The following is a 23,010-nucleotide window of genomic DNA, read 5'->3' on the forward strand; positions in this document are numbered from 1 at the left end:
AACAGAGTGGACAATTAAAGCTTAAGTGACCAGTCCTAAGGCTGGGACTTTAGTTATGGGGCTTCTCAGACTAATCCCTGTGGCTTTTTGAGTCTGGTCCCTGAGGCTGCAGTCACATGGTCAAGCCACAGGATCCTGTCCTTGATTAGGAGCTGTCATCTCCTACCCTCGGATGGCACATTCCTGTGGCTGCTCTCCCTAAACAGTCTGGGAGTTCCGCCACAGAGGCCAGTTCTCTGTCCTTGCCCCACACACGCACATGCCAGCTTCGAGGTCCATTTTCTTTTTTTAAGTTTTGTTTTTATTTATGTGTATGTGCCGCTTCGTGTGTGTGTGTGTGTGTGTGTGTGTGTGTGGTCTATGCCTGTCTTTCTGTCTGTCTGTGTGTGCTGTGTCTGTGTGTGTGCTGTATGCCTGCGTGCCTGTGCCTGCATTTCTGTGTGTGTGCGTATGTCTATGTTTGTCTTTCTGTCTGTCTCTCTATGTGTGTGTATGTGTGTTGTGCGTCTGCGTGCCTGTGCTTCTGTCTGTTCGTGTATGTCTGTGTATGTCTGTATGTGTCTCTGTCTCTTGTTCTCTCTGTGTGTGTATCTGCCTATGTGTTGTGTGACGGTGTGTGTGTAGGGGGGTGGTTATGTAGGTGACCTCAGAAGTCAGAGGAGGGGTGTTGTAGGCAGTTATGAAACACACAGTGTAGGGGCAGGGAACTGAAACAGGTCCTCTGGAAGAGTAGCAAGCAGTCTTAATCACTGAAGCATTTTCTAGCCCTACAACAGCCATGGCTGTCATCTGAGGAATAACCCGCTGAGTCCTGCAAACTCAGGTCTCCTGCAGCTCCATGGCTTCTGATCTCTGGCTCCAGCTACAAGGCCATCATGGCCCTTGAGGTGGTTTGCATGGGTGTAAAATTCAACTACCCTTGCATACTAGAACCCCGTAGGCCCTACGGCTTGGAGAGAGGGGCAACATTAGCCTCCACAGCCCTCCTGGAAGGAAGAACTTCCCAGGCAATCTCTGCACCTAGACTTCACTACCAGATTCAATACTAGGGCTGAACAGAGTCAAAAATACCAAAACCCAAAAACCCTAGCTAGAGAGTCTCCCCCTTCAGTAGCAGAGAAGGGTGGAGTCTCGTACAGCTGAGGCTACTGTCCTGAGGTCTTTATTCCTGGGAGACACAATCTTGGAGTGTCTGGATGGAAGGCTAATGTAAGGCCCCCAACCCATGGTCCTTAGCTGTGCTGATACAGATGGAACTTCCCCCAACAGGAGGAGTACCTGGGGTACCTGGGCCCCCTCAGTAATGGGTGGGGAGCAGGATAGTGGCAATCCCGAGCGCAGTGGGCGGTTGGGGAGAACCTTTACCTGGCTGCACCTTGCTGCCCGTGTCATACACACTGAACCACGGCACCATGGCACCCATGGTGCCAACACCCTCCCTGGGCGGGCCAACTTGGCATGTTCAAACTGGGTCTGAATCTGGCGGGAGTGCCCAGTGACAGCTGCTTCTGCTGTTTCCTTCACCCACCCTGCATCGGTCTCCCCTCTTCCCACCCAAAACGTGAGCACCTTCTAGGTCAATTAGTTCAATTTTTTTTTTTTTTTTTTTTTTTTTAAACGAGCAAGGGAATGAGCATTGTCCCCATGTTAAAGGGAGGAATGGATACTCGGCCCTCAGATCACACGGCCGCTGCTGCGACAACCCACTCGCTTTAGTTCTGTTGTGCCCGGGCGCACCTGGAATCAAGGACAACCAGGAGGGTGCCGCCCATGCTGTAGAACTTGGGGTTCCTTTCCCGGGACCTGTGGTATTTTCTGGAGCTCGGCGCCCTTCCCCCAATCCCTTACCTGGACCCACCTGCGAGCACCGCTCCTGGGGCCCCGCCCCTGGGGCCCCGCCTGCCAGCGAGCGGCTCTGCTGCTCTGAGCTCCATCCAGACCCTTAGGCCTCCTGTGCGCTACCCTTGCCCATTCGGCCCACGCTGAGCCACTCTGGTTCTTTGCCCCTTCCTGCGTATCCTTCCCTATAAGTGGAGCCCCTACTCGCCTCTCCTTTTCCGCAACTTTTTGCCTATTTGGTTCATCACAATAGACTAGACGGAAGATCCAGGTTCAAAACTCCTGTCTAACAAGAAGTCCTTGCTATTGAGCCCCACTCTTGCTCACGCTACAGTTGTGCTAGCATTCTTGACCCTCCATTAAGGAGCACTCCATGGTCAGATAACTACTTTGTAGCCTATCACCAACACTGAATAGTGGTTTGATGGCCTTAAGGTTACTTACCCTATGTGTGCCTCATTTGGGGGGGGTCTAAAAAAGGTGGTATAATTTTATATAATTCCTTCTTAAGTGATTTGCTGTGGGGTTTAAGTAGTAGAATCCAGGTGCCTGAGGATATTAACTCTGCCCACTAGAGGCACTCCTTCCTTCAGGAGCATTCACACACACACACACACACCCCATAGCACCTCCATCAGAAAGAAACACGGAAGCCACAAAGCAGCTAGCAGAGATGGCAAGGTGGCAGGGGAGGGCGTTCTGGGTCAGCCCTGCCCTTAGGAGGCACCAGCTGCTACTTCTCTCTGCGGTGCCACCTGCCTCGCCCCTGATCTTCTCTGCCTTTGATCTTCTGATCTCTGGCCAGGGTCTCCCAGCCAAAGGCATTCCTGTCTTCCAGCCTCCTCCAAGGAATGGCAAAGGGCTGGGCTCACTCCATGCCCCTGCCCCTCCCTCCTTCCCTCCTCTGCTCTGTGGAGTCACACAGGTCCTTAGATCAGGTAACCACCAGGTCCACCTGAGGTGGCAGAGGCTGAGAGTGGTTTGTGAAAGAAGAGAAAATAAGAAAAGAAGTCCTGGCTCTGGGTGCTACTCCATGCTCAGCACCTTAGCTGGACCAGACCCCTATGGAAAGGTTCCCAGAGCCAAGGTCTTTGTTCTCAGTGTCCTGGAATGTAAATCCCTTGTTGAGTACACAGGAAGTGTGTGTGCCTTGCATAAAGACGAGAAAGGATGATTCCAGGTCCTCAGGAACCCTGGGGTGGGGGTGGGGACTATAGATCCACTCAGGACAGAACTCAGAACACAATGGACTGATGTACCATCAGAGAGGACTTCCGGGAGGAAGCTGCATCTGGGAGCATAATTCCCCACCAGTAAATGGTAAATGCTCAGACCTAGAGTTTGCTGGAGAGAAATTGAAGTGGGTGTGTAGGAGGAGGGTGAGATGACTAGTCAGTCTCTCTCTCTCTCTCTCTCTCTCTCTCTTTCCCTCTCCCTCTCCTTCTCCCTCTCCCTCTCCCCCTTCTCTCTCTTACACACACAGACACACACACACAAACACACACAGAGTTGTGTGGCTGCCTAGAAGCTGTGAATATGACATTAGGAGAACGGGTCTTTGTGGACACAGTTAAGTGACAGATTACAATGAGAAGCCCATCCTGGACCCTCCAGGGGGGGACTCAAAAGTCTGTAGATATTTGCCCTTAATACACACGGGGTCGGGGGAGTGAAGTGCACAGGAAGAGCAGAAATTGTCCCCACCCCATCAGAGGTGAGATGGATTCTTCTCTAGAGCTGCCATAGTAAAGGCGTCATCATTCAGGGCTTCTGGTTCAAACACTGGTGAAGGATTTCTGTTTTCAGCCACCAGCTCTCTGGCACTTTGTCATGGTAGCCACTGGACACTAACTCAAATGCCACGGGCTTGTCAGGTGGGATTCAGTGTGCACCATCCTTCCCCCTGGAATTCTCTGCCCTCTCCCTCTGCGAACCCCCATCACTCCCCTCTCTTGGTACCTCGGGCCAAACCAGCAACCAATCTCAGACTTTCCACCTACAACAGCTACTCCACCTCCTAAGACTTGTCCTGGGACCACTCTGACCCAGCAACTCCCGTCCTGGGCATTTAACCAACAGAAGTGCATCTGTGTACTCATTAAACATCCATTCAGAACAACTCTCAGCAGCAATACCCATAACAACGCCAGCAGCACCCCCAGAACGGACAAACTGTGCCGTATTCATCCGCGTGAGTACCACACAGCCGTGAGGATGAGCAAACCAGGACAAGCAGCCATGGGCAGGAATTACAAACACACTGGGGGACCGACGCCAGGTTCAACATAACTCCCCTCTCCATAAAGCACAAAGCCAACACTGAACTCACCATCCCCACTGCCCCGGGAGAAGATGGTGACCAGAAAAGGGCATGGGAGCAGACAACTTCCGCAAAGATGATGATGTTCTGTTGCTCTTTGGCTGGGGAAACAATGTATTCACTGGCGAAACCTCGGAAGCTCTCAACCTATGCTATGCACTCCTTTCTGTGATGTGTACTGTTCTTAACGGGTAAGGGGCTGTTTGTTCTTTTGTGGTGCTAAGGATTCAGCCCATGGCCTCACACATGCTAGGCAGATACCTACCAGTGAACTATCTCAAAGCTAGTTTTAGATCCTTTTCTTTCTTCTTTTCTTTCTTTCCATCTTTCTTTTTTTCTTTTTGAGCCAGGCATGGTAACACATATCTGAAATGCCAGCACTTACAGGGAGGTGATAGAAGGAAAAGCAGCAGTTTAAGGGCATCTTTGCCTAAATAATGAATTTGAGGTCTACAGATAGACCCTCACTAAAATTCACAAAACGGGTTTGGGGGATGGCTCAGACGATACAATGCTTGCCATATAAACATAATGACCTGAGTTAGGATTCCCAACACTGACATAAAAAAAAAAAAGGTGCACCTGTGGTTCTAACACTGGAGAAACAAGACAGAAGGTTCCTTGGGCCTGATGGCCAGCCAGTCCAACCAAATCAGTAAGTCCCAGGTTCAATGAGAGAGTCGATTGTTGATCTTAGATGAATGGATGGATGGATGGATAGATAGATAGATAGGTAGGTAGGTAGGTAGGTAGGTAGGTAGATAGATAGATAGATAGATAGATAGATAGAGAGGTAGGTAGGTAGGTAGGTAGGTAGGTAGATAGATAGATAGATAGATAGATAGATAGATAGATAGATAGATAGAGAGGTAGGTAGGTAGGTAGGTAGATAGATAGACAGACAGACAGACAGACTGATGGAAGAAAAGAGGGGGGAAGGCTCTGCCAAAGCACTTGGTACTATTCAAAGGACCTGGGTTTGGATACCAACACCCACATGGTGGTTCATAACCATCCTCAATCATTGTTCCAGAAGGTCTCATGCCCTCTTTTGAACTCCTTGGCTACCAGACATACTTGGTATGTACATGCAGGCAAAACACTTAAACACATAAAATAAAATAAATTTAAATAAGGTAGTGAATAATTGAGGACGATACCCTCTGGCCATTACATGCACAAGTACACAAGTGTGTGTGTGTGTGTGTGTGTGTGTGTGTGTGTGTGTCCATGCACACCACACACACACACACACACACACACACACACCACTTTCTACAAGGAGAGGCTGGAAAGGTGACTCAGTGGTTAAAAACCATTTCCTGTTGTTCTTCCACAAGACAGAGGACCTAAGTTTAGTTCCCAGCACCCACATCAGGTGGCACAAAGCCACCTGTAACTCCAGCCCCAGGGGATCAGACGCCCTCTTCTGGGCTCTCCAGGAATCTACACATCCGTGGCATAGACACAGATACCCGGGAATAAAAAGAGATCTCTTTAAAAACTAAAGATAAGTATCTGTCTTCAATGAACTGCAGCCTGGCCAAGGGTCCCCCCTGCACCCCCTGGGTGCTGCGGGTCCTCCTCAGCTGTCACCTCACTGGACTGAAGTGTAGTGTTTGCTCCCATGTCCTGTTTTCTTCTCTGTGCATGCCTTGCACAAACTCTGGCACATAACAGGCCCTTCATAAACACCTGACTAAGGCATTAGTACCCCGACATTGCTCCCAGGGCTCCCTGGCACCAGACTCAGCTCCCTGAGCTTCCTGGATTCTCACAGTATCTCACATAAGGCACAGTCCTCTCTTCCATTGCCTCCACCCTAGACATCTAGGTGGTCCCATGACCAGCCCTCTGCACATTTGCCTGCTATCTGAATGTTCTGACCCTACCAGCCTGGGGTCTCCCTAAACACAGAATGCAGCTCTTACTCATCCTGGGTCTTCAGAGCCTAACCAAATGTCAGGGCACACCCTTGGGATCCAAGTGCCCACCTACTTGAGTCCCTGGAACCGTTTGCCCAGCCCAGACTAGGGCGGGCACATATCTTTGTTCGTCTTAGCCTGTTTAGAACAGGGTGGAAATTTTCAAAAGAAGTCTTCCTTTAAACATAAAAATAAAGGGAATGAATAGGAAAGGCCAAAGCCTCCGAGTGAAAGGCTCTATAGAACAGATGGCTCACTCTAATGAAACCCAAGCCTGGCCATGAGCTGGCTGCCTGGCAGCTTAAGAGGCTCCCTGCTGCGGCTCCGTCCTCACCGCAGCCGTCTGGGTCGGATGCCACACCTCAGGCTCCTGCCCACAGTGGAGCCAGGTTAGTGTCACCACCTGTCTGGAGAGGGCTCTCTTGATCCTCACCCTGTCTCTCCAGAACGTCCATCTGCTCTGGCCTGAGCCAGTTTCTGTCTGTAGCTCCTGGCATTGGGCCCTCCATGTACTCATTCGCTTATATGTCTCTTCCTCTGCCCCGGTACCCCCGAACACCGCATGCAGTGGGGCTGGTGCCTGCCTTAGGGCACTGGTGCACTGGTGGCCAAGGCTCTGCCTTCTTGGGGTTCGCCCTAGTTTGAGAAACAAATAAACTAGAAAGAGTTCAGGTGAGGGTCCAAGGGTTGTGTTGGATGCAGAAGGGAGTCTTCTCCAGAGCTGAGGGCTGGGGAGGCTTTCCTGGGTGACCCCACATATGTGAAATAATCTGATGTCTTCCTGACCACCTCTAACATCTCCCAGATCTGCAGGGATCTTGTCTGACCCATTTCTTAGCCATGGCATTACAGTAACACAGTGATATCTACAGGGCTCTTCCTTACCATCCTGGTCATGAACTAATGAAGGTCTCAGCTAAGCACAAGTATCTAGGAGAGACAACCTCTCCCTGGGACCTGGGACTCCCCAGTTAGGCTAGGTTCTCTGTCCAAGAAATTTAGAAATCCACTTGTCCCTGCTATCCCTGAACTGGGATTGTAAGCGAGTGTCACCACACCTGGCATTTTAGAAAGTGTTGGTGCTGAGGACCAAACTTAGGTTCCAATGCTTATATATACAGCCAGCTCTTTACCAACTGCACCTTCTCTACAGATGCTGAGGCTGGCCTCTGGCTTCAGTACACATGTACACGTATGCATATGCATAAATGAACACATATACACACTGGAGTGTACATGCACACACAACACACTCATCCACACACCTGCACACACATTCGGGGTAGGGGCATGGTGGTCTCTCTCTCTCTCTCTCTCTCTCTCTCACACACACACACACACACACACACACACACACACACACACTTGCACACACATAGGGGGAGGAGCACAGTGGTACCCTCTTGGAGACCCAGCACGCCTGAGATGAAGCAGAGGAATTGTGGAGTCCAGCCTGGGACCCTGTTTTAAAAAGAAAAGATTACAGACAGTTTCTGGAGTTTTCCAACGGATTCCATACGAGATGGGTAAGAGCTTGGTGTTTTCCACCTCTCTCCCCAGCACCTGCTCTTAAGTCTTTGTGACTTTGAGTGTATCGTTTCTTTGTTTCCATTGACTATTTTTTCCCCTAAGACTTGATCCGGTTGGCACAGTACCGTGTTAACACCTTGTGGCCTGGCCTAAGTAAAGCTCCTGGCCAAAGGGCCAGGCAGAGGCTAAAACCCTGTCTTACTTCCACTCACCAACTCTTGTCTCTTTGCCTGTGATGCAGCCACTTGTGTAAGCGCATCACCCACGCCAGCTGCAGCCTGACGGCAGGTGTGTGCAGCCTGGCGCTGCAAGGATGTGAACAGTCATGTCCAAACAGAGAGGCTCTCAGGCACTTCAACAGCAAGCAGACCCTGGGGGGTGCTAAGCCCCGAGTGTGTCATCCCCGAAAGCTTCTATATTCCAGGTTACGGTCCTCTTAGAAAGAGAAGCAAAGCCCAGTCCATCTCATGAATGCCACTGGGACTAGCAAAGTGGGGACTAGCTAGCTGATACCCCTCTCTCCCTAGGCTAATATGGGAAAGGAGCTAGGGAAAGAGGATAAACTTGAGGGACAAGGTCATCACAGCCAGTGGAGGTGGGGGGATACTAGGAAGCACTTTCCAGCATATTCTCAAAGTCAAAGACCAAAGGGTGTGTGTGGTGGTAGTTGATCTGATGGAAACAGGGATCTGATCTGCCCATCCATAGACTCCAGCAAGGGCTGAGGCAAGAGACCTGAGCAAAGCAACAGGTGGGTTCTTCAGGTCTAGCTCCAGAAGTTCTAAATGTCCCTCTGTAGCTACACTCTACCTTTGAGAGCTGGCCAGCTTGGAAATCCCAACACTAACTCTCTACTAGCATGTCCCTGGGCCCTGAAAATGGCAACCTTGCCACACTCTGTCAGGAGAACATGGGGCAGATGGAGGAGGAATCTGCACCCTGGGCTTCTGCATTTAAAACACTTAGGCATGGTGTCAGCACACACACACACACACACACACACACACAGAGTAGTGGTGGCCATACCCTATCCTAGCCCCTGGGATCTCAAGTCTCAGGGAATGAACACTGCAAAGGGAATAGGGGCTGGCTCCTCCTACCAACTCCCCTCTCATTGGGTCTCTTACGCTGCCTCTCCCCAGCCCCTCAGCATCCTTATTTATGTCTAACATCTATGACCTGCAGGAAATGGACCCAAGGAGATCCGGTCTTGGCCAAGGCAAACAGGTGTCAGTGGTAGGCTCCAGGCTAGGACCCCTGATTCCAGTTCCACAGAAGAGAGAACAAATCTAACTCTCTAGACAGGTGGGGTCAGGGAATCTGCAGACATAAGGGGAGGGGGCCTATTGGTCCCTTCATACTCCAAAGAATGGCTGGCTTAGGAGGGGGCCCAGTGGAGAGTAAGGTGAGCCTGCAAGGCTGGGCAGCCAGGATGGAGGGCTTCCCATGTCTGCAAGTTCAGGAGTGTTTTCCTCATGAGCTGGACCAGTGACTGTCTATTACACGGTGTTCCCCTTTATCTAAGAGGGATACATTTAAAGATGCCTAAGATCTTATAAAATATCAAAGCCTATATACTACATACATGTGTTATATACATTATTAATAAATTAGGCGTAGTAAGATACTATCAACTGCAACAATAAAATAAAACAGAATAATTACAACAATACTTTATAATGAAAATTAAGTGAATGTGCATACATTCTCTCTTAGAAGTAGTTTATTATACTATTTTTTTTTTTCAATTTAAAGGAATCGGCAGTTTCCCTGTTCTTGTACATTGGGCCATCTTTACATAAAGCAAGATCTTAAATCAAAGTCTGCCCTGTAGGGATCAGCTGAATTCAGCACCAGAAGGCTACTGAGTGACTAGCAAGAAAGTAAATACAAGCACAGAAACCCTGGACACGGAAGGAGGCAGAGCTCTGCTGAGATGGAGATGCCATGACGTCATTATGCTACTGATGATGTCACACGACTTTAAACTACCAACTATTATTTCTGGGATTTCCCATGTAACATTTCCAGGCCTTGTTTGGCCACAGATAACTGAAACTTCAGAGTCAGAACCGTTAATAAGACAGAACTATACTTTGTCTGATACAGAGTACACGCTCGATAAATATCTGTGTAGCCCTGGCTGTCCTGGAATTCGGTCTGTAGACCAGGCTGACCTAAAACTCAGAAATCTGTCTGCCTCTGCCTCTGCCTCTGCCTCTGCCTCTGCCTCTGCCTCTGCCTCTGCCTCTGCCTCTGCCTCTGCCTCTGCCTCTGCCTCTGCCTCCCTAGTGCTGGGATTAAAGGCATGCACCATTCTTAAACTAAAGATCACCTGCAACCTGGAGATGCCCAGTCTTTCTCTAACCCTAGAGCCCTCTGGTGCATCTGGACAGAAGCTCATTTTCCTAAACTGCTGCATCCCGCAGAGGGACGTTCTCTCCTTCCATCCCCTTTGGGTCTGATGGCGTTAAGAGCCGACATCCAGGTAATCCAGGTGAAACTGGAGTCCAGAGTGGAGTAAGAGGTAACTGACTCTCACCTCCAAGCCCCTGGAGTTCTGCGTAAGCAGGACTCAGGTAAGCAGGGTGGGAGCCCAGGTCCTGCCCCAAATCTCTCTTGCTTTTGTCCTAGACAATGATTGCCTTCCTTTCTTGTCTCTTCCCTGCCTCCTCCTGCTCTGTCCACCACAAAGGCATGGGATTTGTTTACAGCCCCTTCCTGCCTCAACTCTTGCAATACCTGGACACTGGATCCAGCCTTCCCATCCTCAAACAAACCCACTGCCCCAGATCTGGAGCTGACAGGGAGGAAGCAAAGACCAAATACTTACAGGTAGACTTCTGCCCATGGCCCTATCCAGAGCACCCCCTACAGGTAGAAACCCATATCACAGGCCTGCAAGCAAGAGTGAAGGAGTCTCCCAGTGTGACTGACCTAAGGATGGCCAGTGTTAAGAGCCCCTTCTTTCTGATGCAGTGAAGTTGACTCAGACTCAGAGACAGACTCACACAGAGGGTTTCTAATACACCTAATATTTTCAAAGGAAATAAAGTCACATCCCCTGTGTGAAAAGCACTTCCCTTAGGCAGCCTCTTGCTTCCTACTACTCATCAGGGAGAGACTCACACTACCTGGCAAATGATCATCATAGATCATTTACTCTAGGGCTAGATCAGAAAGAAGCCACAGAATGGGTTTACCTGGAAAGGCTTCTCTAGTGCATGTTAAAGACCTTTCAGCAGCAGGCACTTTGGGCCTGTTTCCCAGGAGCTGGTGGTAACAGGTGGGGTGTAGTCCAAATTTCAAGTCACAGTGGAGTTGGAATCAACCCTGATATCCTGGGGCGTGTGTCTGTGGTTCCCCTGTCTATTTCTGAATAAGTGGACACACTCTTGCCCCTTACAGAAAGCCCAGCAATCCACGGGGTTAGGTTGAGAGGTGGTGATGGGGACTCTGCCTATACTGTTCTTCTCCTTTTCTCCTGCCTTAGCCGTTGGCCTTGGCCTTGGACCTGGGGACCATGTCTAGATCCCTGACATTGGTACAGTGGGGGGCTGCCACCTGCCTCTGGCCGGACACTATCTCAGGGACACTCCCACCTTCTCCAACACCTCTAAGGGCAAAAGGGATTGGGCAAGTGGCAGAGAGAGAAACTGTGTTCTAGAACAAGCCCTCTGGATATTACCTTCAGCAAAGTCCTAGTAAGGCAGACTCAGTTTCTCCTTCCAGATGCCTCTCCCAAAGGAACACCAGAATCCCTCTAACATAACTGCCTTGTGCCAGCCATAGCACTGTGCCAAATTACAAACGTCTGTCTCAGAGTCTGGTGTGATTGTTTCCATTTTAAAACTGTAGAAACAGGCTGGCAGACGTAATGAAACACACTGGTACCCTGGGTGTAGGGACCATGTTCCAAGGCTACTCAGGAAGATGGTGAGCTTCATAGCAAGAGCCTGTTTTAAAGAGGGACTGGAGAGATAAGCCAGTGGTTAAAAACACTGCTCTTCCAGGGGACCCGGACTCCATTCCCAGGATCCACCTGGCAGCTTACAGCTGTCTGTGACTCCAATCACAGAGAATACGGTGCCTTCTTCTAGCCTTCATGGGCACCAGGCACATACACAGTACACAGATATGCATGCAAGTGAAGCAAACACACACCTAAAAACAAATTAAATTTAAAAGCCAAAAGCTAAAAATGTAACTCATGCATGCACACATGAGTGCACACATGCACACACACACACACACACACACACACACACACACATACACACACACAAGGAAGTTCTCTCCTCTGCAGCAGTGGTTCCAGATGTGCCAGATGTTGCCTGGGGTTGGTGATGCTTGGGGCCTGAAAAGCACAACTGATAAGTTCTAGCTGATAAACACCTCCAATTGTTTTGTTTGCTTTACATGTGTGCCCTGGGGAGGAAAAGCAGAAGGAGCTGCTCTGGAACCTCCTGCCTCCGAGAACCATGCAGAAAGGCAGCAAAGTATGCTGAAAGTGTTAAAGGAAGAATCAGTTTAAACTCAGCTTTCTGGCCACTGAGAGAGGAAGACTGAATTCCAAGCCAGCCTGGATTGTATGGCAAAACTTTGCCTCAAAAACAAAACAAAAAGAAACCCTGACTTGACCAGATACTCTCCTAGGGTTTGAGGCTTTCTCTTCTCTTTCAGGGTCGTCTGCTGGCGGGTAAGATGCTTCAGGTCACCAGGTTTCAGCTTCTTCTTCTCCAGGGACTCCCTGACCCCACCAGACTTCTCTCTCTGAGCACCTGTCAGCCTCACACCTGTCAGCCTCACACCTGCCAGCCTCACACCTGTCAGCCTCACACCTGCCAGCCTCACACCTGTCAGCCTCACACCTGCCAGCCTCACACCTGTCAGCCTCACACCTGCCAGCCTCACACCTGTCAGCCTCACACCTGCCAGCCTCACACCTGTCAGCCTCACACCTGTCAGTCTCACACCTGTCAGCCTCACTACTGCTCCTCTGAGGACACTCCTAGGATGATATAGCTCAGTGAGTTCACTTCTCATGAACACCTGGCTCATTTCCCTTAATCGCACCACCATTTGCCAGACTGTCTCTCAGGCCACCCAGCACCCAGTGGGACTCGGTACACAGTAGGTCTCTGACAACAACACTGAGGATAATGTCTGTTCCAGCAATGGCCTCACCCTCTCCTGCTATGGTTCTTTAATTGCGCTGAACCCCAACACCTTCCCCTTCAAGCAGCTGCCACAGATGGGTCCCTAGAAGTCACAGCTGTTGGATGAGATGGAAACGAGGAGAGTGGACCCAGGATTTGAGAGGCTGCTCAAACTGGGTTTTAACATGCTCAGAACCCAGCCTATCCCTCTGGGACTCAGAGCCCTTCAGATCTGACCTCCAAGGAGCTCTATCCCAAAGGGTTAGGGAGAGCGCGTTCTGATGAAACCGCAGCACCAGGGGTGAACAGTTAGAGATCTCAGTCTACATCCCCCACTTTCCTCAACTGTAAGACGGACCTCACACGAGTCCCTCCCTCTCAGGGTTTATTCTAAAAGCTTCAGGTAAAGTGCATGAAAGCAGCTCTTGCCACCCTGCAACTAACCAGGAAGAGCCAGCAGTTGCTGTGGTTAGGGAGTTATAGCAGGTCCCCAAACGAGTCTCTCCACCATCAGGTGCTATCCTGAGTGGGCCCCAGACATAAACCTTTCTGAGGAACTCACGATCGGAAAAACAAATGAAAGCTGTAGCCAGTCAGACATCCCTGGTGTACCTAGGAGCAGACGGGAGCTGCAGAAAGCCAGGGACAGAGAACTGCCATGCCTACACTTCCATGAGTCAGAGGGGCCTCTGATCCTGATGCAGGGCACAAGTCCCTTGGAGGTTTCTGGAGGAGAAAAGGCCTGGCGGCTAAGAGAGGGCCTGGAAGGGACAAAAGGAAACCTCTCCTCTGGAGGTACCTTGTCTTTGAGCTGCCGGCCCAGCCCCCACCTGCCCAACACCAGCCCGCTGTGGCCTGCTCTGGCATGGCTCCTGGGGGCTCAGTGCCAAGCCCCGAGCTTTCCCCCCACCACGTCCTTTCACTGCTTCCAAAATAACTCTTTGCTCCCTGTCCAAGTTTGGCTTCTCGGCTGTTTTTCTCCTCCTGGGACCTGTTCCCCCATGTCCGAAGGGCAGCAGGAGAGACCCAAATTATTGTTAGCAACTGGGGCTCTCCGTTTTCTAACTTAGCACAGAGGGGTTCCCACAATTCTGAGAGCCCCCTAAGTCAATGAGTCCATTCAGTTTGGCTAATGAAAGTTATTTCCAGTAGAGAGAGGCGATGGTAATTTTCCCCCACCTCCTACACTCGCACCTTCCCAAGGTGACCAAAGCCCCAGAAGGACTCTCTGTCCTTGGCTCCGCTCCCAGTAGAACCAGTTACTAGCCTAAGGTCACACAACCCAACAGGGGTGAGCAAAGAGAAGCTAAGGGCCCTTCCGGCACTCTCAGGGCAGGAACCAAACCTGGGCCCCAACACACCACCACTGTCCTGAGGCTGAACCCAAGAAAATGTATTCCATTTCTGGGGGAAAGCCAGGTTCTCCAGGCAGCCTGACCCGAGAGCCTAGACTCTTCCTCTTTGGAGAGGCTTCACTCAGGCCGTACCTCACAGGCTCACCTCCTCCATCTCTCAGCCTGGCTCCTTGGAAGGCCCTTTCCCTGAAAGTCGGTGAAGGGGATTAGGGAAGGAAGAAGTCAGCAGGAAGGAGGAGCTCTCTGAAGGGCCCCAAAAGATGAAGCCCTTGCACTACAACCAACCCCCTTTCTGGGCCTCATGGGACACTTGTAGTTGAAGTGCGGAGAGAAAAAAAAATCCAGTTGATGCTCTTTGAGCGTAAAGTGCTTAAAGTGCTCAAGAGAAGTGTCACACACGTGTTTCCCATGTCCCTTACTCCTCCCGGCAGCCCTTCTAGGTAGACACAAGTAATATTTTCATTTTAGGTTAAGAAACTAAAACTCGGGGCCTGGAGTTAAAAACTTTCCCCATGAGCAGGTCAGTGGTGCCACGAGACTCTAATCCCAGAACTCGGGAGGCAGATAGATGGATCTTTGTGAGGTCTACGCCAGCCTGGACTACAGGGTGAGTTTCAGGATAGCCAGGGCTATACAGAGAAACCATGTCTTGAAAAAGAAAAAGAAAAAGAAAAAGAAAGAAGAAAGAAAAGAAGAAGGGAAAGGAAGAGGAGAAGGGAAGGGAAGGCAAGGGAAGGGAAGGGAAGGGAAGGGAGGGGAAGGGAGGGGAGGGGAGGAGAGGGGAGGGGAGAGGAGGAGAGGGGAGGGGAGGGGAGGGGAGGAGAGGGGAGGAGAGGGGAGGAGAGGGGAGGGGAGAGGAGGGAAGGGAAGGGAAGGGGAGGGGAGGGGAGGGGAGGGGAGGGGAGGGGAGGGGAGGGGAGGGGAGGGTTCTCCCCATGTCAGGGTTGCTTGTGTAGCTCTCTGGAGCCCGATATGCTACCAATACCCAGTGGCACACATGCGGACACCTTCTCCTGTGCTCCATTCTTCTCACCTGTGAGCCTGGGTCAGAGCAAGAAGCAGGCTGTGGCACAAGAAACCATCCAGAATGTGCCCATGGGAGGGGGAAGGTAGTGGTGCTGGGTGGGCTGGGGGCCAACTCTCTCTGGGCCAGCCTTTCTTCTCTGCCGGTGCCCCACCCAGCCGCGCCCATGCCCACTGCCGCCAGAGCCCAGAGGTTTCCTTTTTCTTTTTGCCTAAGGCTGTCTCCTGCCTTTCCTTTGAACTGGGGTGTCGGCTCCCCCACAAAGTCACTCTCCTCCAGCAACCCTCCAGGCTCTTTCAACAAGGGAGGGCCCAGGAGACCCCACTTCCTGAAATCGCTCCACCCCTCCTTTGCTCTCTTCTCTCTGCTTCGGTCTGGGTGCTGCCTGGATTCTCCCTCTCCCTCCTAGATTCAGCACCCACTGCCAAGCCCTCTTCCCAGAGCTCTCCCTGTTCCACACCAGCAGTGAAGGACCAGACAAACATGGAGCACAGAGATCCAGGGAAACCCTGGGACTTACCTGGGGTCTCCCACCCACTAAGAGAATTAGAACCTACATACCCCACATCACAGCGGAAGTGTAGAGGCTGGACCAGGAGATGAGGAAGTGAGCTGACAAAGTGACAGCCACACACACCCTCCCCAGGGCCAGTGTTTGCCAACTGAGTCTATGGATCTCAACTCACAGTCCTCCGGAAACCCATCTGGGGCAAACTGGAGAGCAAGCTGGGGTCTTCCCGTGGTCACTACCCTCCCATGATGTCTTGAGACTATACCCGCTGGTGGGGGCAGCTGAAAAGCTTTTCTGGTTCCCCAGGGTCACTGCCATTGTTTTCGTGGCAGTGTGTTCTCCCACCGCACACATACAGCCCTCAGCATATAGAAACTTGTTAAACAACTCTCAGAGAAGGCTCCTTCTCCTCTTTCCAGTGCTAGATCCAGCACCTCCGCCTCCAGGAAGCCTTCCAAGACAACTGCCTCCCGGCTCCCTGGTGACAACACTATTAGGGTTAGGGTTGGGGTTGGGGTTAGGGTTAGGCGTGACAACACTATTAACACTGTGTTCTTCCAGACCCTATACCTGAAAACACTGCCTCAGTGAAGCCATACAGCCACCATTCCCACCCTTCACACCAATGCCCATCCTTAAACCTTCTGTTCTCTTCCTATGGTGCCCTGCCTCCACACCCATCTGTTTGTTTATCGACATGCCTGAGCAGTGGTGAGAGATTGTCCTGAATCTACACACACACACACACACACACACACACACGTACACACACACACGCACATGCACACACATGCACACACACATATGCATGTGCACACACACACACACACACACACACACACACACACACACCTGACCTTTTGCACATACCCAGCGGTTATTCTGGCAGTCTTGAAGGAAGCGAATTTCCTTTGAATAGCCTGGTGGCACAGAGAAAAGGTTTTGGCAGCAGGGAGGGAAGAATCAGATGCTTAGGGGTAACCCACAGTGCCCGAGCCTCAGAGAACTTACAGACAGAGCTACAGACACAGCCTCTCCAACATTTTTCAGTGCCAGAGACAAACAAGAGACTCCATATAAATCCACAGACTCCCCACCCCAGGGTGCATTTGCCTAGCATGCATCTGCTCCATGTATATCCGTATGATTGCATGCAGTGAGGTGTAACACGGACACCTCTCATACACATGACCACACACCGCAGTGCCCCAGAGCCAGAGGCACCATATTCCCCTCTATCTCTATCTGTAAGAGGCCTCCCCCAGGGAGGCACACAAAACCCAGCAGAGGGAAGGGTTTCACCGAGCCTCACTCCAGTGACGGGGTGGGAGGAGCCCTGTTAGAGACACTTGAAGTTCTGTGTATAAATAAATGGCTCCTAACTTTGATCAAATAGGGCTGGCATCGGGCCCCAGACTGCTCATAGGCTTTGGACTTGTGTATCAAATAAATAGTCATAAAGACTTTCTGGAACTGGAATAGAGGGAGGTGGAGGCAGCCACTTCATGACAGGTACTGGCTAGGAAGGAACCTTACCATCCTGGGTTGGGAAGCAGATGTCAAGTAGTTTTATACTGAGATTCTGTCAAGGAAGCACTAAGAGGACCCCAGGGGGTCTTCTGTGACCTACAGGCAGGTCCTAATACTGCCAAGAAGTGACAGAGTCCCAACTTCTCCCTGGCCTGGCTTCTCAAGATCTGTCTGTCACTACCTTCAAAGGCCTTTGTGGAGCAGCGGGGGAGAGCTGAGAGCCGTGATGTGTTTGATACACAGGCATGACTATCTGATTTCTACCCCAGAACCCATGTAAAAACATCAGGAACTGTGGCATCCACTTGTAAATCCCGTTATAGGGAGGGAACATAGGCAGATTCCTGGGACTCCTGGCCTAGATCACTCAATGAGCTCCAGGTTAGCGTGAGACTCTGACTCAGGAAACAGCAGCAGCAACAAAAACAAACAAGTGAACAGCTCCTGAGAAGTAATGCTTGAGGCTGGCTCCTAGCCTACACACACACACTGAATGTGTACTTGCATACATGTGTACAACAACACAGATACACACACACATATACACACACATACACACACATATACACACATATATACACACACATACACACATATATACACACACATACACATACACACATACCACATATACACACATACACACACATACACACACACATACACACACACATACATACATATACACACATACACACACATACACACACATATATACACACACATACACACACATATACACACATACACACAAATATATACACACACATACACATACACACACACACACACACATACACACACTCACATACACACACAGAGTGATATGTAAAATGTCCTTTCAGGTCCCCTGAGAAAGCAAAGAAGAAAGGCTTCACCTTTGAGGCACCTGCAGATAGTAGAAGCCCCTCCTCCACCACCCACCTAGGACCCCTCCCTGCACAGCCAAGGCATTGGGACAGTCCTCTCCAGCTTCCTAGCAACACTGCAGATACTGCTGCAAAAGTGTCCACATCACCCAAGACCCACACCCGTCCTCCCTTCTCCTACCCTCAGAAACACTCGTAAACCTTGGAAGGAAAGGGCTTCCTCCACACTCAGAAAGGCTCAGAGGGAGCTCAGAAACTTTCACCTCTTCTAACCCAATGACGCCTCACATATCAGAGGTCACTGGGTCAAAGTGTCTCGGAACTCTTGTCAGCATGGACCGTGGGATACTAGGATCCCCAAAGTGAAACTCTGCTCTTGTCCCCAAGTCCTGCCAGGGAAAAAAAAAGGTCCATAGATTACTATAGAAAGTCTTGGTTGCTGAGAAATGTGGCCTGATCTGCCACCCTCTGGAAGGTCCTGTGTCCTCTGCCCCTTGAACACAGGCAAGAGGCCTCTTTCCTGCTGACCTGAAAGGCTCAATAGAAGTTATTTCTAAAGTCTTTTTAGCCATCTTCTCTGTCTTCCAAAGAAACAGTGTCATAGACTCCCTAATGCGTAAAACTGCGAGACACGGAGCTACTGGGGTGTGATGGGGGTGGGCCCAGAGCTGCTGCACTCGGCTGTGAGTACCTGTGCTCACCTCTCCCATCACCCCCTGGGCTGCACAGGATTTGGTTTGCCCTTTTGGAAGATGGATGTTTCTCTGTCCTCACAGCTGTTTCTTTTAGAGCGAAGAAGGATGTGGTGGGGGGGCGCATAGCGATACGGAACGAACCCCACAAGGGGCTCTAGTTCAGGGTTCTCTACACTCACCAGGACCTCTCAGTGCACCCTGGCCCCACCGGCTCTATTGCTGAGCCTCTGGAGACGAGCCCGGCTGTGTCTTCTTCCTCAGCGATCCTCAATTCTAGGACCCCAAAACTGAGAGAGCCTCTCTCAGGCCTAAGGGAGCTCTGGCCAGACTTTCTTTCCAGATCTTCCCACCTGTTCTCCGTCCTCTAAGGGAAAGCAGGGGAGGCCAGGGGTTTCCTCTCGCTGTAGCTAGGGGTCAGGGGCCAAGTGGTCCGGGATATGCTCCCACCCACTCCTGCCCAGGTAGTTATCAGCTACGGCTTCCGACTCTGATTCTGAGACGGCTACCCCCAATAGGGTCCCCTTCATGCACCACCTCACCCCAACTCAGACTCTAAAAATGGTTCTCTGGTTTTCAGTCTTGAAGCCTGCCCACAAATTAGTGTCTCTAACACAGCCTCCTCGACATGACTTCAGGGAGGCCTGGGGAGGGGGCGGAAGACCTCCACACAAGAAGGTGGTACTGGCAGCGTCCCTAACTGAAGAGAGGAGAGCTGCATGAACCCCTCACCAAGGCCCCCTGCCTCAGTGAGGCAGTTCTGCTTTCTGCTGTGGTGGAAGAATCCACTTCTACCCTACCAAAGCACACTCCCCTCACCTCACACCAGGGCACTAACTTTTGCCTTCATCAACCTTCCTGGGCAGTGTTCTGCTGAGGAGGATAGCAAAAGAATATACTGCCCTGTGCGTGCGCGTGCGCGCGTACACACACACACACACACACACACACACACACACACACTTTCTTGCTTAGTGTTCACACAGCACTTCACCAGGTCCCGCAATGAGCCCCTGGGGATGGGTGGGGAGCAGCACCTGGGAAAGGGAGCGGGGAGGTCCAGGCTCTCTTCTTGCCTCAGTTTCCCAAGTTCTAGGACTAGCTAGCTCCCCAACCTTTAGTCTTAGAGTTGGAAAAGGAAGAGCCCTCCTGGGACGCGCATGTCCCAGGGCACCAAACGAGTGTTTGTGGGGCAGGCGGTCATCACGAATAACAGGGACCAGCAGGTAAGTACTCACAGGTAAGCCGTCAAGGGGTCCAGATCCGCGGGCACCACTGAGAGCCCGAGCTCAGAGCAGTCGGCTGACAGCATGATGCCGTCCTCCTGGCAGTGGCAGGGAGCCGGGCAGGCGGGACGCCCCGGGCCAGGCTGGGGGTCGCTGCCCGTGCGCGCCGATGCGCACAGCGCGGCGCAAAGCCACAGCGCCAGGAGCCCCGGCGAGCTGTGCATCTCGGCGGAGGGCTGCGGGGCACCTGGCGGGCGCTCGGACGGGCGGGCGCACAGAGCAGGGAGCGCGCGGCTCACCTCCTGGTCCCGGGCGGGCCCGAGGGCTGCGCCGTCGGTGGGGACCGCCCCCGCTCGACTTGGCTTGGGTGCGGCGGCGGCGGCGGCGGCGGCGGGACGGTGCAGTCAGAGAGGGGCAGGCATTGTTGAGTGATCTTCGTTATTCAGTTTCACAGGCTGGGCTTGGCGAGGGAGGGAGACACGGGGGGGGGGGGTTGGGGTGGGAGGAGGAGTCAAGGAAACTTTCTATGCTGTGGCTCTCTCCCCTTCCCTCCTTCCTTCCCAACTGGCAGGAATTTCATCGGGGGACGTGGGGGCGGCCTGTGAAGAAAGCAAAACCCAAAGAAAGCTAGGAACGGCCAGCACATCAGAAACCTGCACTTGTTTGGAAATGGTGCCCCCAGAGCTTGGCCTATGGGGCCGAATTCCACTTGACTTTGGGAATAGCCACAGGGTCTCAAGGGGCCAGAGGCCATCAAGAAAAGATCCCAGAGTTCCACAGACTCCAACCCCACTACCAGGTTTTAGGCTGAAGGGAAGAGAGGCCGGAGAGAGAGATGTTCAAGGTCACACGGCTGATGGGAACAGCCTCAGAATTAGTTCCCAGCTCACTCCTCCGCACCCACTGCGACCAGGGAAGGAAGAAGGTCTTGAGGAAGAAGGGGGTGGTCGCAGGTTGGCAGTAGGAATGAGGTGAAACCCCCTCATCGAGGAGTCACGCCGCAACACCAAATAAACTGGCGTGGATCCCACCAGATGCATGGGGCCTGGAAATGAACTCATGTAGACTATGAGATCTGAGGTCTAGAGATCACCCTGATCCTTGATTTGGGGACCCAGGACAGCTGAGGGGCTGCCCTCCGCACAGCTGTTTGCCAGAGCTCGCCGGCGAGTCGGCTGATTGGCGCCACCTGGAGGCTCAGCGCTACAGATGCGGCTCAAGCCCCTGAAGGGCCCGATTCCATCTCTAATCCATCCCAGGACCTTGGAGAGCAAGGGTAATGGTGGCTAAAACTGGCGGCAAGATCAGCTCTCTTCTTAGGCCAACCTGGGCTAGCAGTACTTTCTTCGTGTGTCCTTTTGCTTTCTCTGGTCTCCAGATCTTTCCTCGAGCCAACCCCCAGGGTCGCACTAGATCATGTTGGGAGCAGCTTGACTCCCCGTGGTCCATACCAGAGACACAGGGACCTCAGAGGCAGCCAAGATACCCTCTACCCTTTACGTCTGTACCCCAAACACTCTCGTCAATCTCTCTCTATTCTCATGGACACTCTGGGTCCGGCGCAGAGGGAGCTGCACAGTCAGACCAAGAAGCCAAATCAACTGTGCTTCCAAGACTCCAGCTGAGACCACAAGATGGCCTGTAAGGTCACAGATGGCCCTCTACAGCCACACAGACCTGCAAGCAGAAGCCCCCTCTGTATTCACCCTCACTTATCCCTTGTCTTCACCTTGGCTCTAAGCCGACACACACACACACACACACACACACACACACACACACACCATCCGTGCTGCTTCAGGCCCCCAGGCAAAGCTGGAACATCACACTTGAGCCTCCTTCCTCCTCTGGAGCAGTCTTCAGAGGTGGGCTTGAACAACTCGGAGTGTTCAGCCTCTCCACAGGATGGAGAGTCATTCTGGGACCAACTATGTGGACTCGGGCTGGAGAGATGACTGCTCTTCCAGGGGTTCTAAGTTCAAATCCCAGCAACCACATGGTGACTCACAACCATCTGTAATGGGATCTGTCGCCCTCTTCTGGTGTGTCTGGATGTTACAGTGTACTCACATAAAATAAATAAATCTTTAAAAAAAAGAAATTCAGTACTGAAGAAAACATTAAAGTTCAGCCCTAGGGGATCACAAGAGCCTATTCTCACTTTGGGAAGACTCCTAGCTAGTAGAAAGCCCTACTTTTAAAAAAGAATCACACTTATCTTGTACATGACCGTGGCAGTCAGCAAGCAACCCGTTCTCGCTATCACCATATGGGTTCCAGGGATTGTCAAGCATTCCCACCCACTGAGCTTTTCAACAGCCCAGACCCCCTTTTTGTTATTTAGGGTTTTTTTTCTTGAGTCAGGATCTCCTGTAGCCCAGGCTAGCCTCAAACTTGTTATGTAGCTGAGGATGACCTTTCATCCTGATCCTCTTGTCTTCACATCCTGAGTGCTGGGATTCCAGCTATGTGGCACTGGAAGATCAGACCCAGGCCCCGGATCCCATGCGTACTAGGCGAGAATACTACAGACTGACTACCTCCCAGAACCCATAAAGCTTTTGTTCCCCTACTTCACCCAAGCAGAGGGACCCTTTCAGACCAGCGGACCCTTGCACACTGCTAAGAACCAAGTTGACCGATGAGAATGCCGGCCACTCCCGCCATAGGAGTGGCCCATATAAAGGAAAGGAAGGGGAAGAGGGGGAAGGACTTGGCAGCTTCAACCAGAACCACCTCTGGTTCCTTATTTGAGGGTCACTGTGTGGCTCTCACACTTCTACCCTGGCAAAAGGCCTGCAGTGACCAAGGACAGTCCCCAGAGGCCAGCAGACAGACAAGGGGGTGGGATGGCAGAAGATGGGAAAAATGGAGAAAACTCGATAATTCCGATACATGTGGGGTGGTAAACAGTGAGTAAATGGGGCACAGACCTGGGGCTTAGCATCACAGGATGCAAGGGGTAGTGTGATATTTTGAATATGCTTGGCTCAGGGAGTGACACTATTTGAAGGGGTGGCCTTGTTGGAG

General features: G+C 51.7%; 1 protein-coding gene across 2 annotated transcripts in view; it reads right to left on the minus strand.

The window, feature by feature from the left end:
* Positions 1-20,204, minus strand: part of LGR6 (leucine rich repeat containing G protein-coupled receptor 6) — a gene marked incomplete at its 5' end in the record, with an annotated part of 114,683 nt that extends 94,479 nt beyond the window's left edge. Inside the window, one exon of one of the 2 annotated variants that reach the window (XM_080917701.1) lies at positions 19,993-20,204. In XM_080917701.1, the coding sequence (XP_080773827.1) occupies positions 19,993-20,204 (212 nt within the window). Of the gene's footprint in view, positions 1-13,385; positions 13,514-19,992 lie in introns of those variants that run through there. The other variant, XM_080917702.1, reaches the window with a different exon arrangement.
* Positions 20,205-23,010: the final 2,806 nt, after the last annotated feature.

Source organism: Micromys minutus, assembly GCF_963924665.1.
Source record: "Micromys minutus genome assembly, chromosome: 6".
Classification (NCBI taxonomy): domain Eukaryota; kingdom Metazoa; phylum Chordata; class Mammalia; order Rodentia; family Muridae; genus Micromys; species Micromys minutus.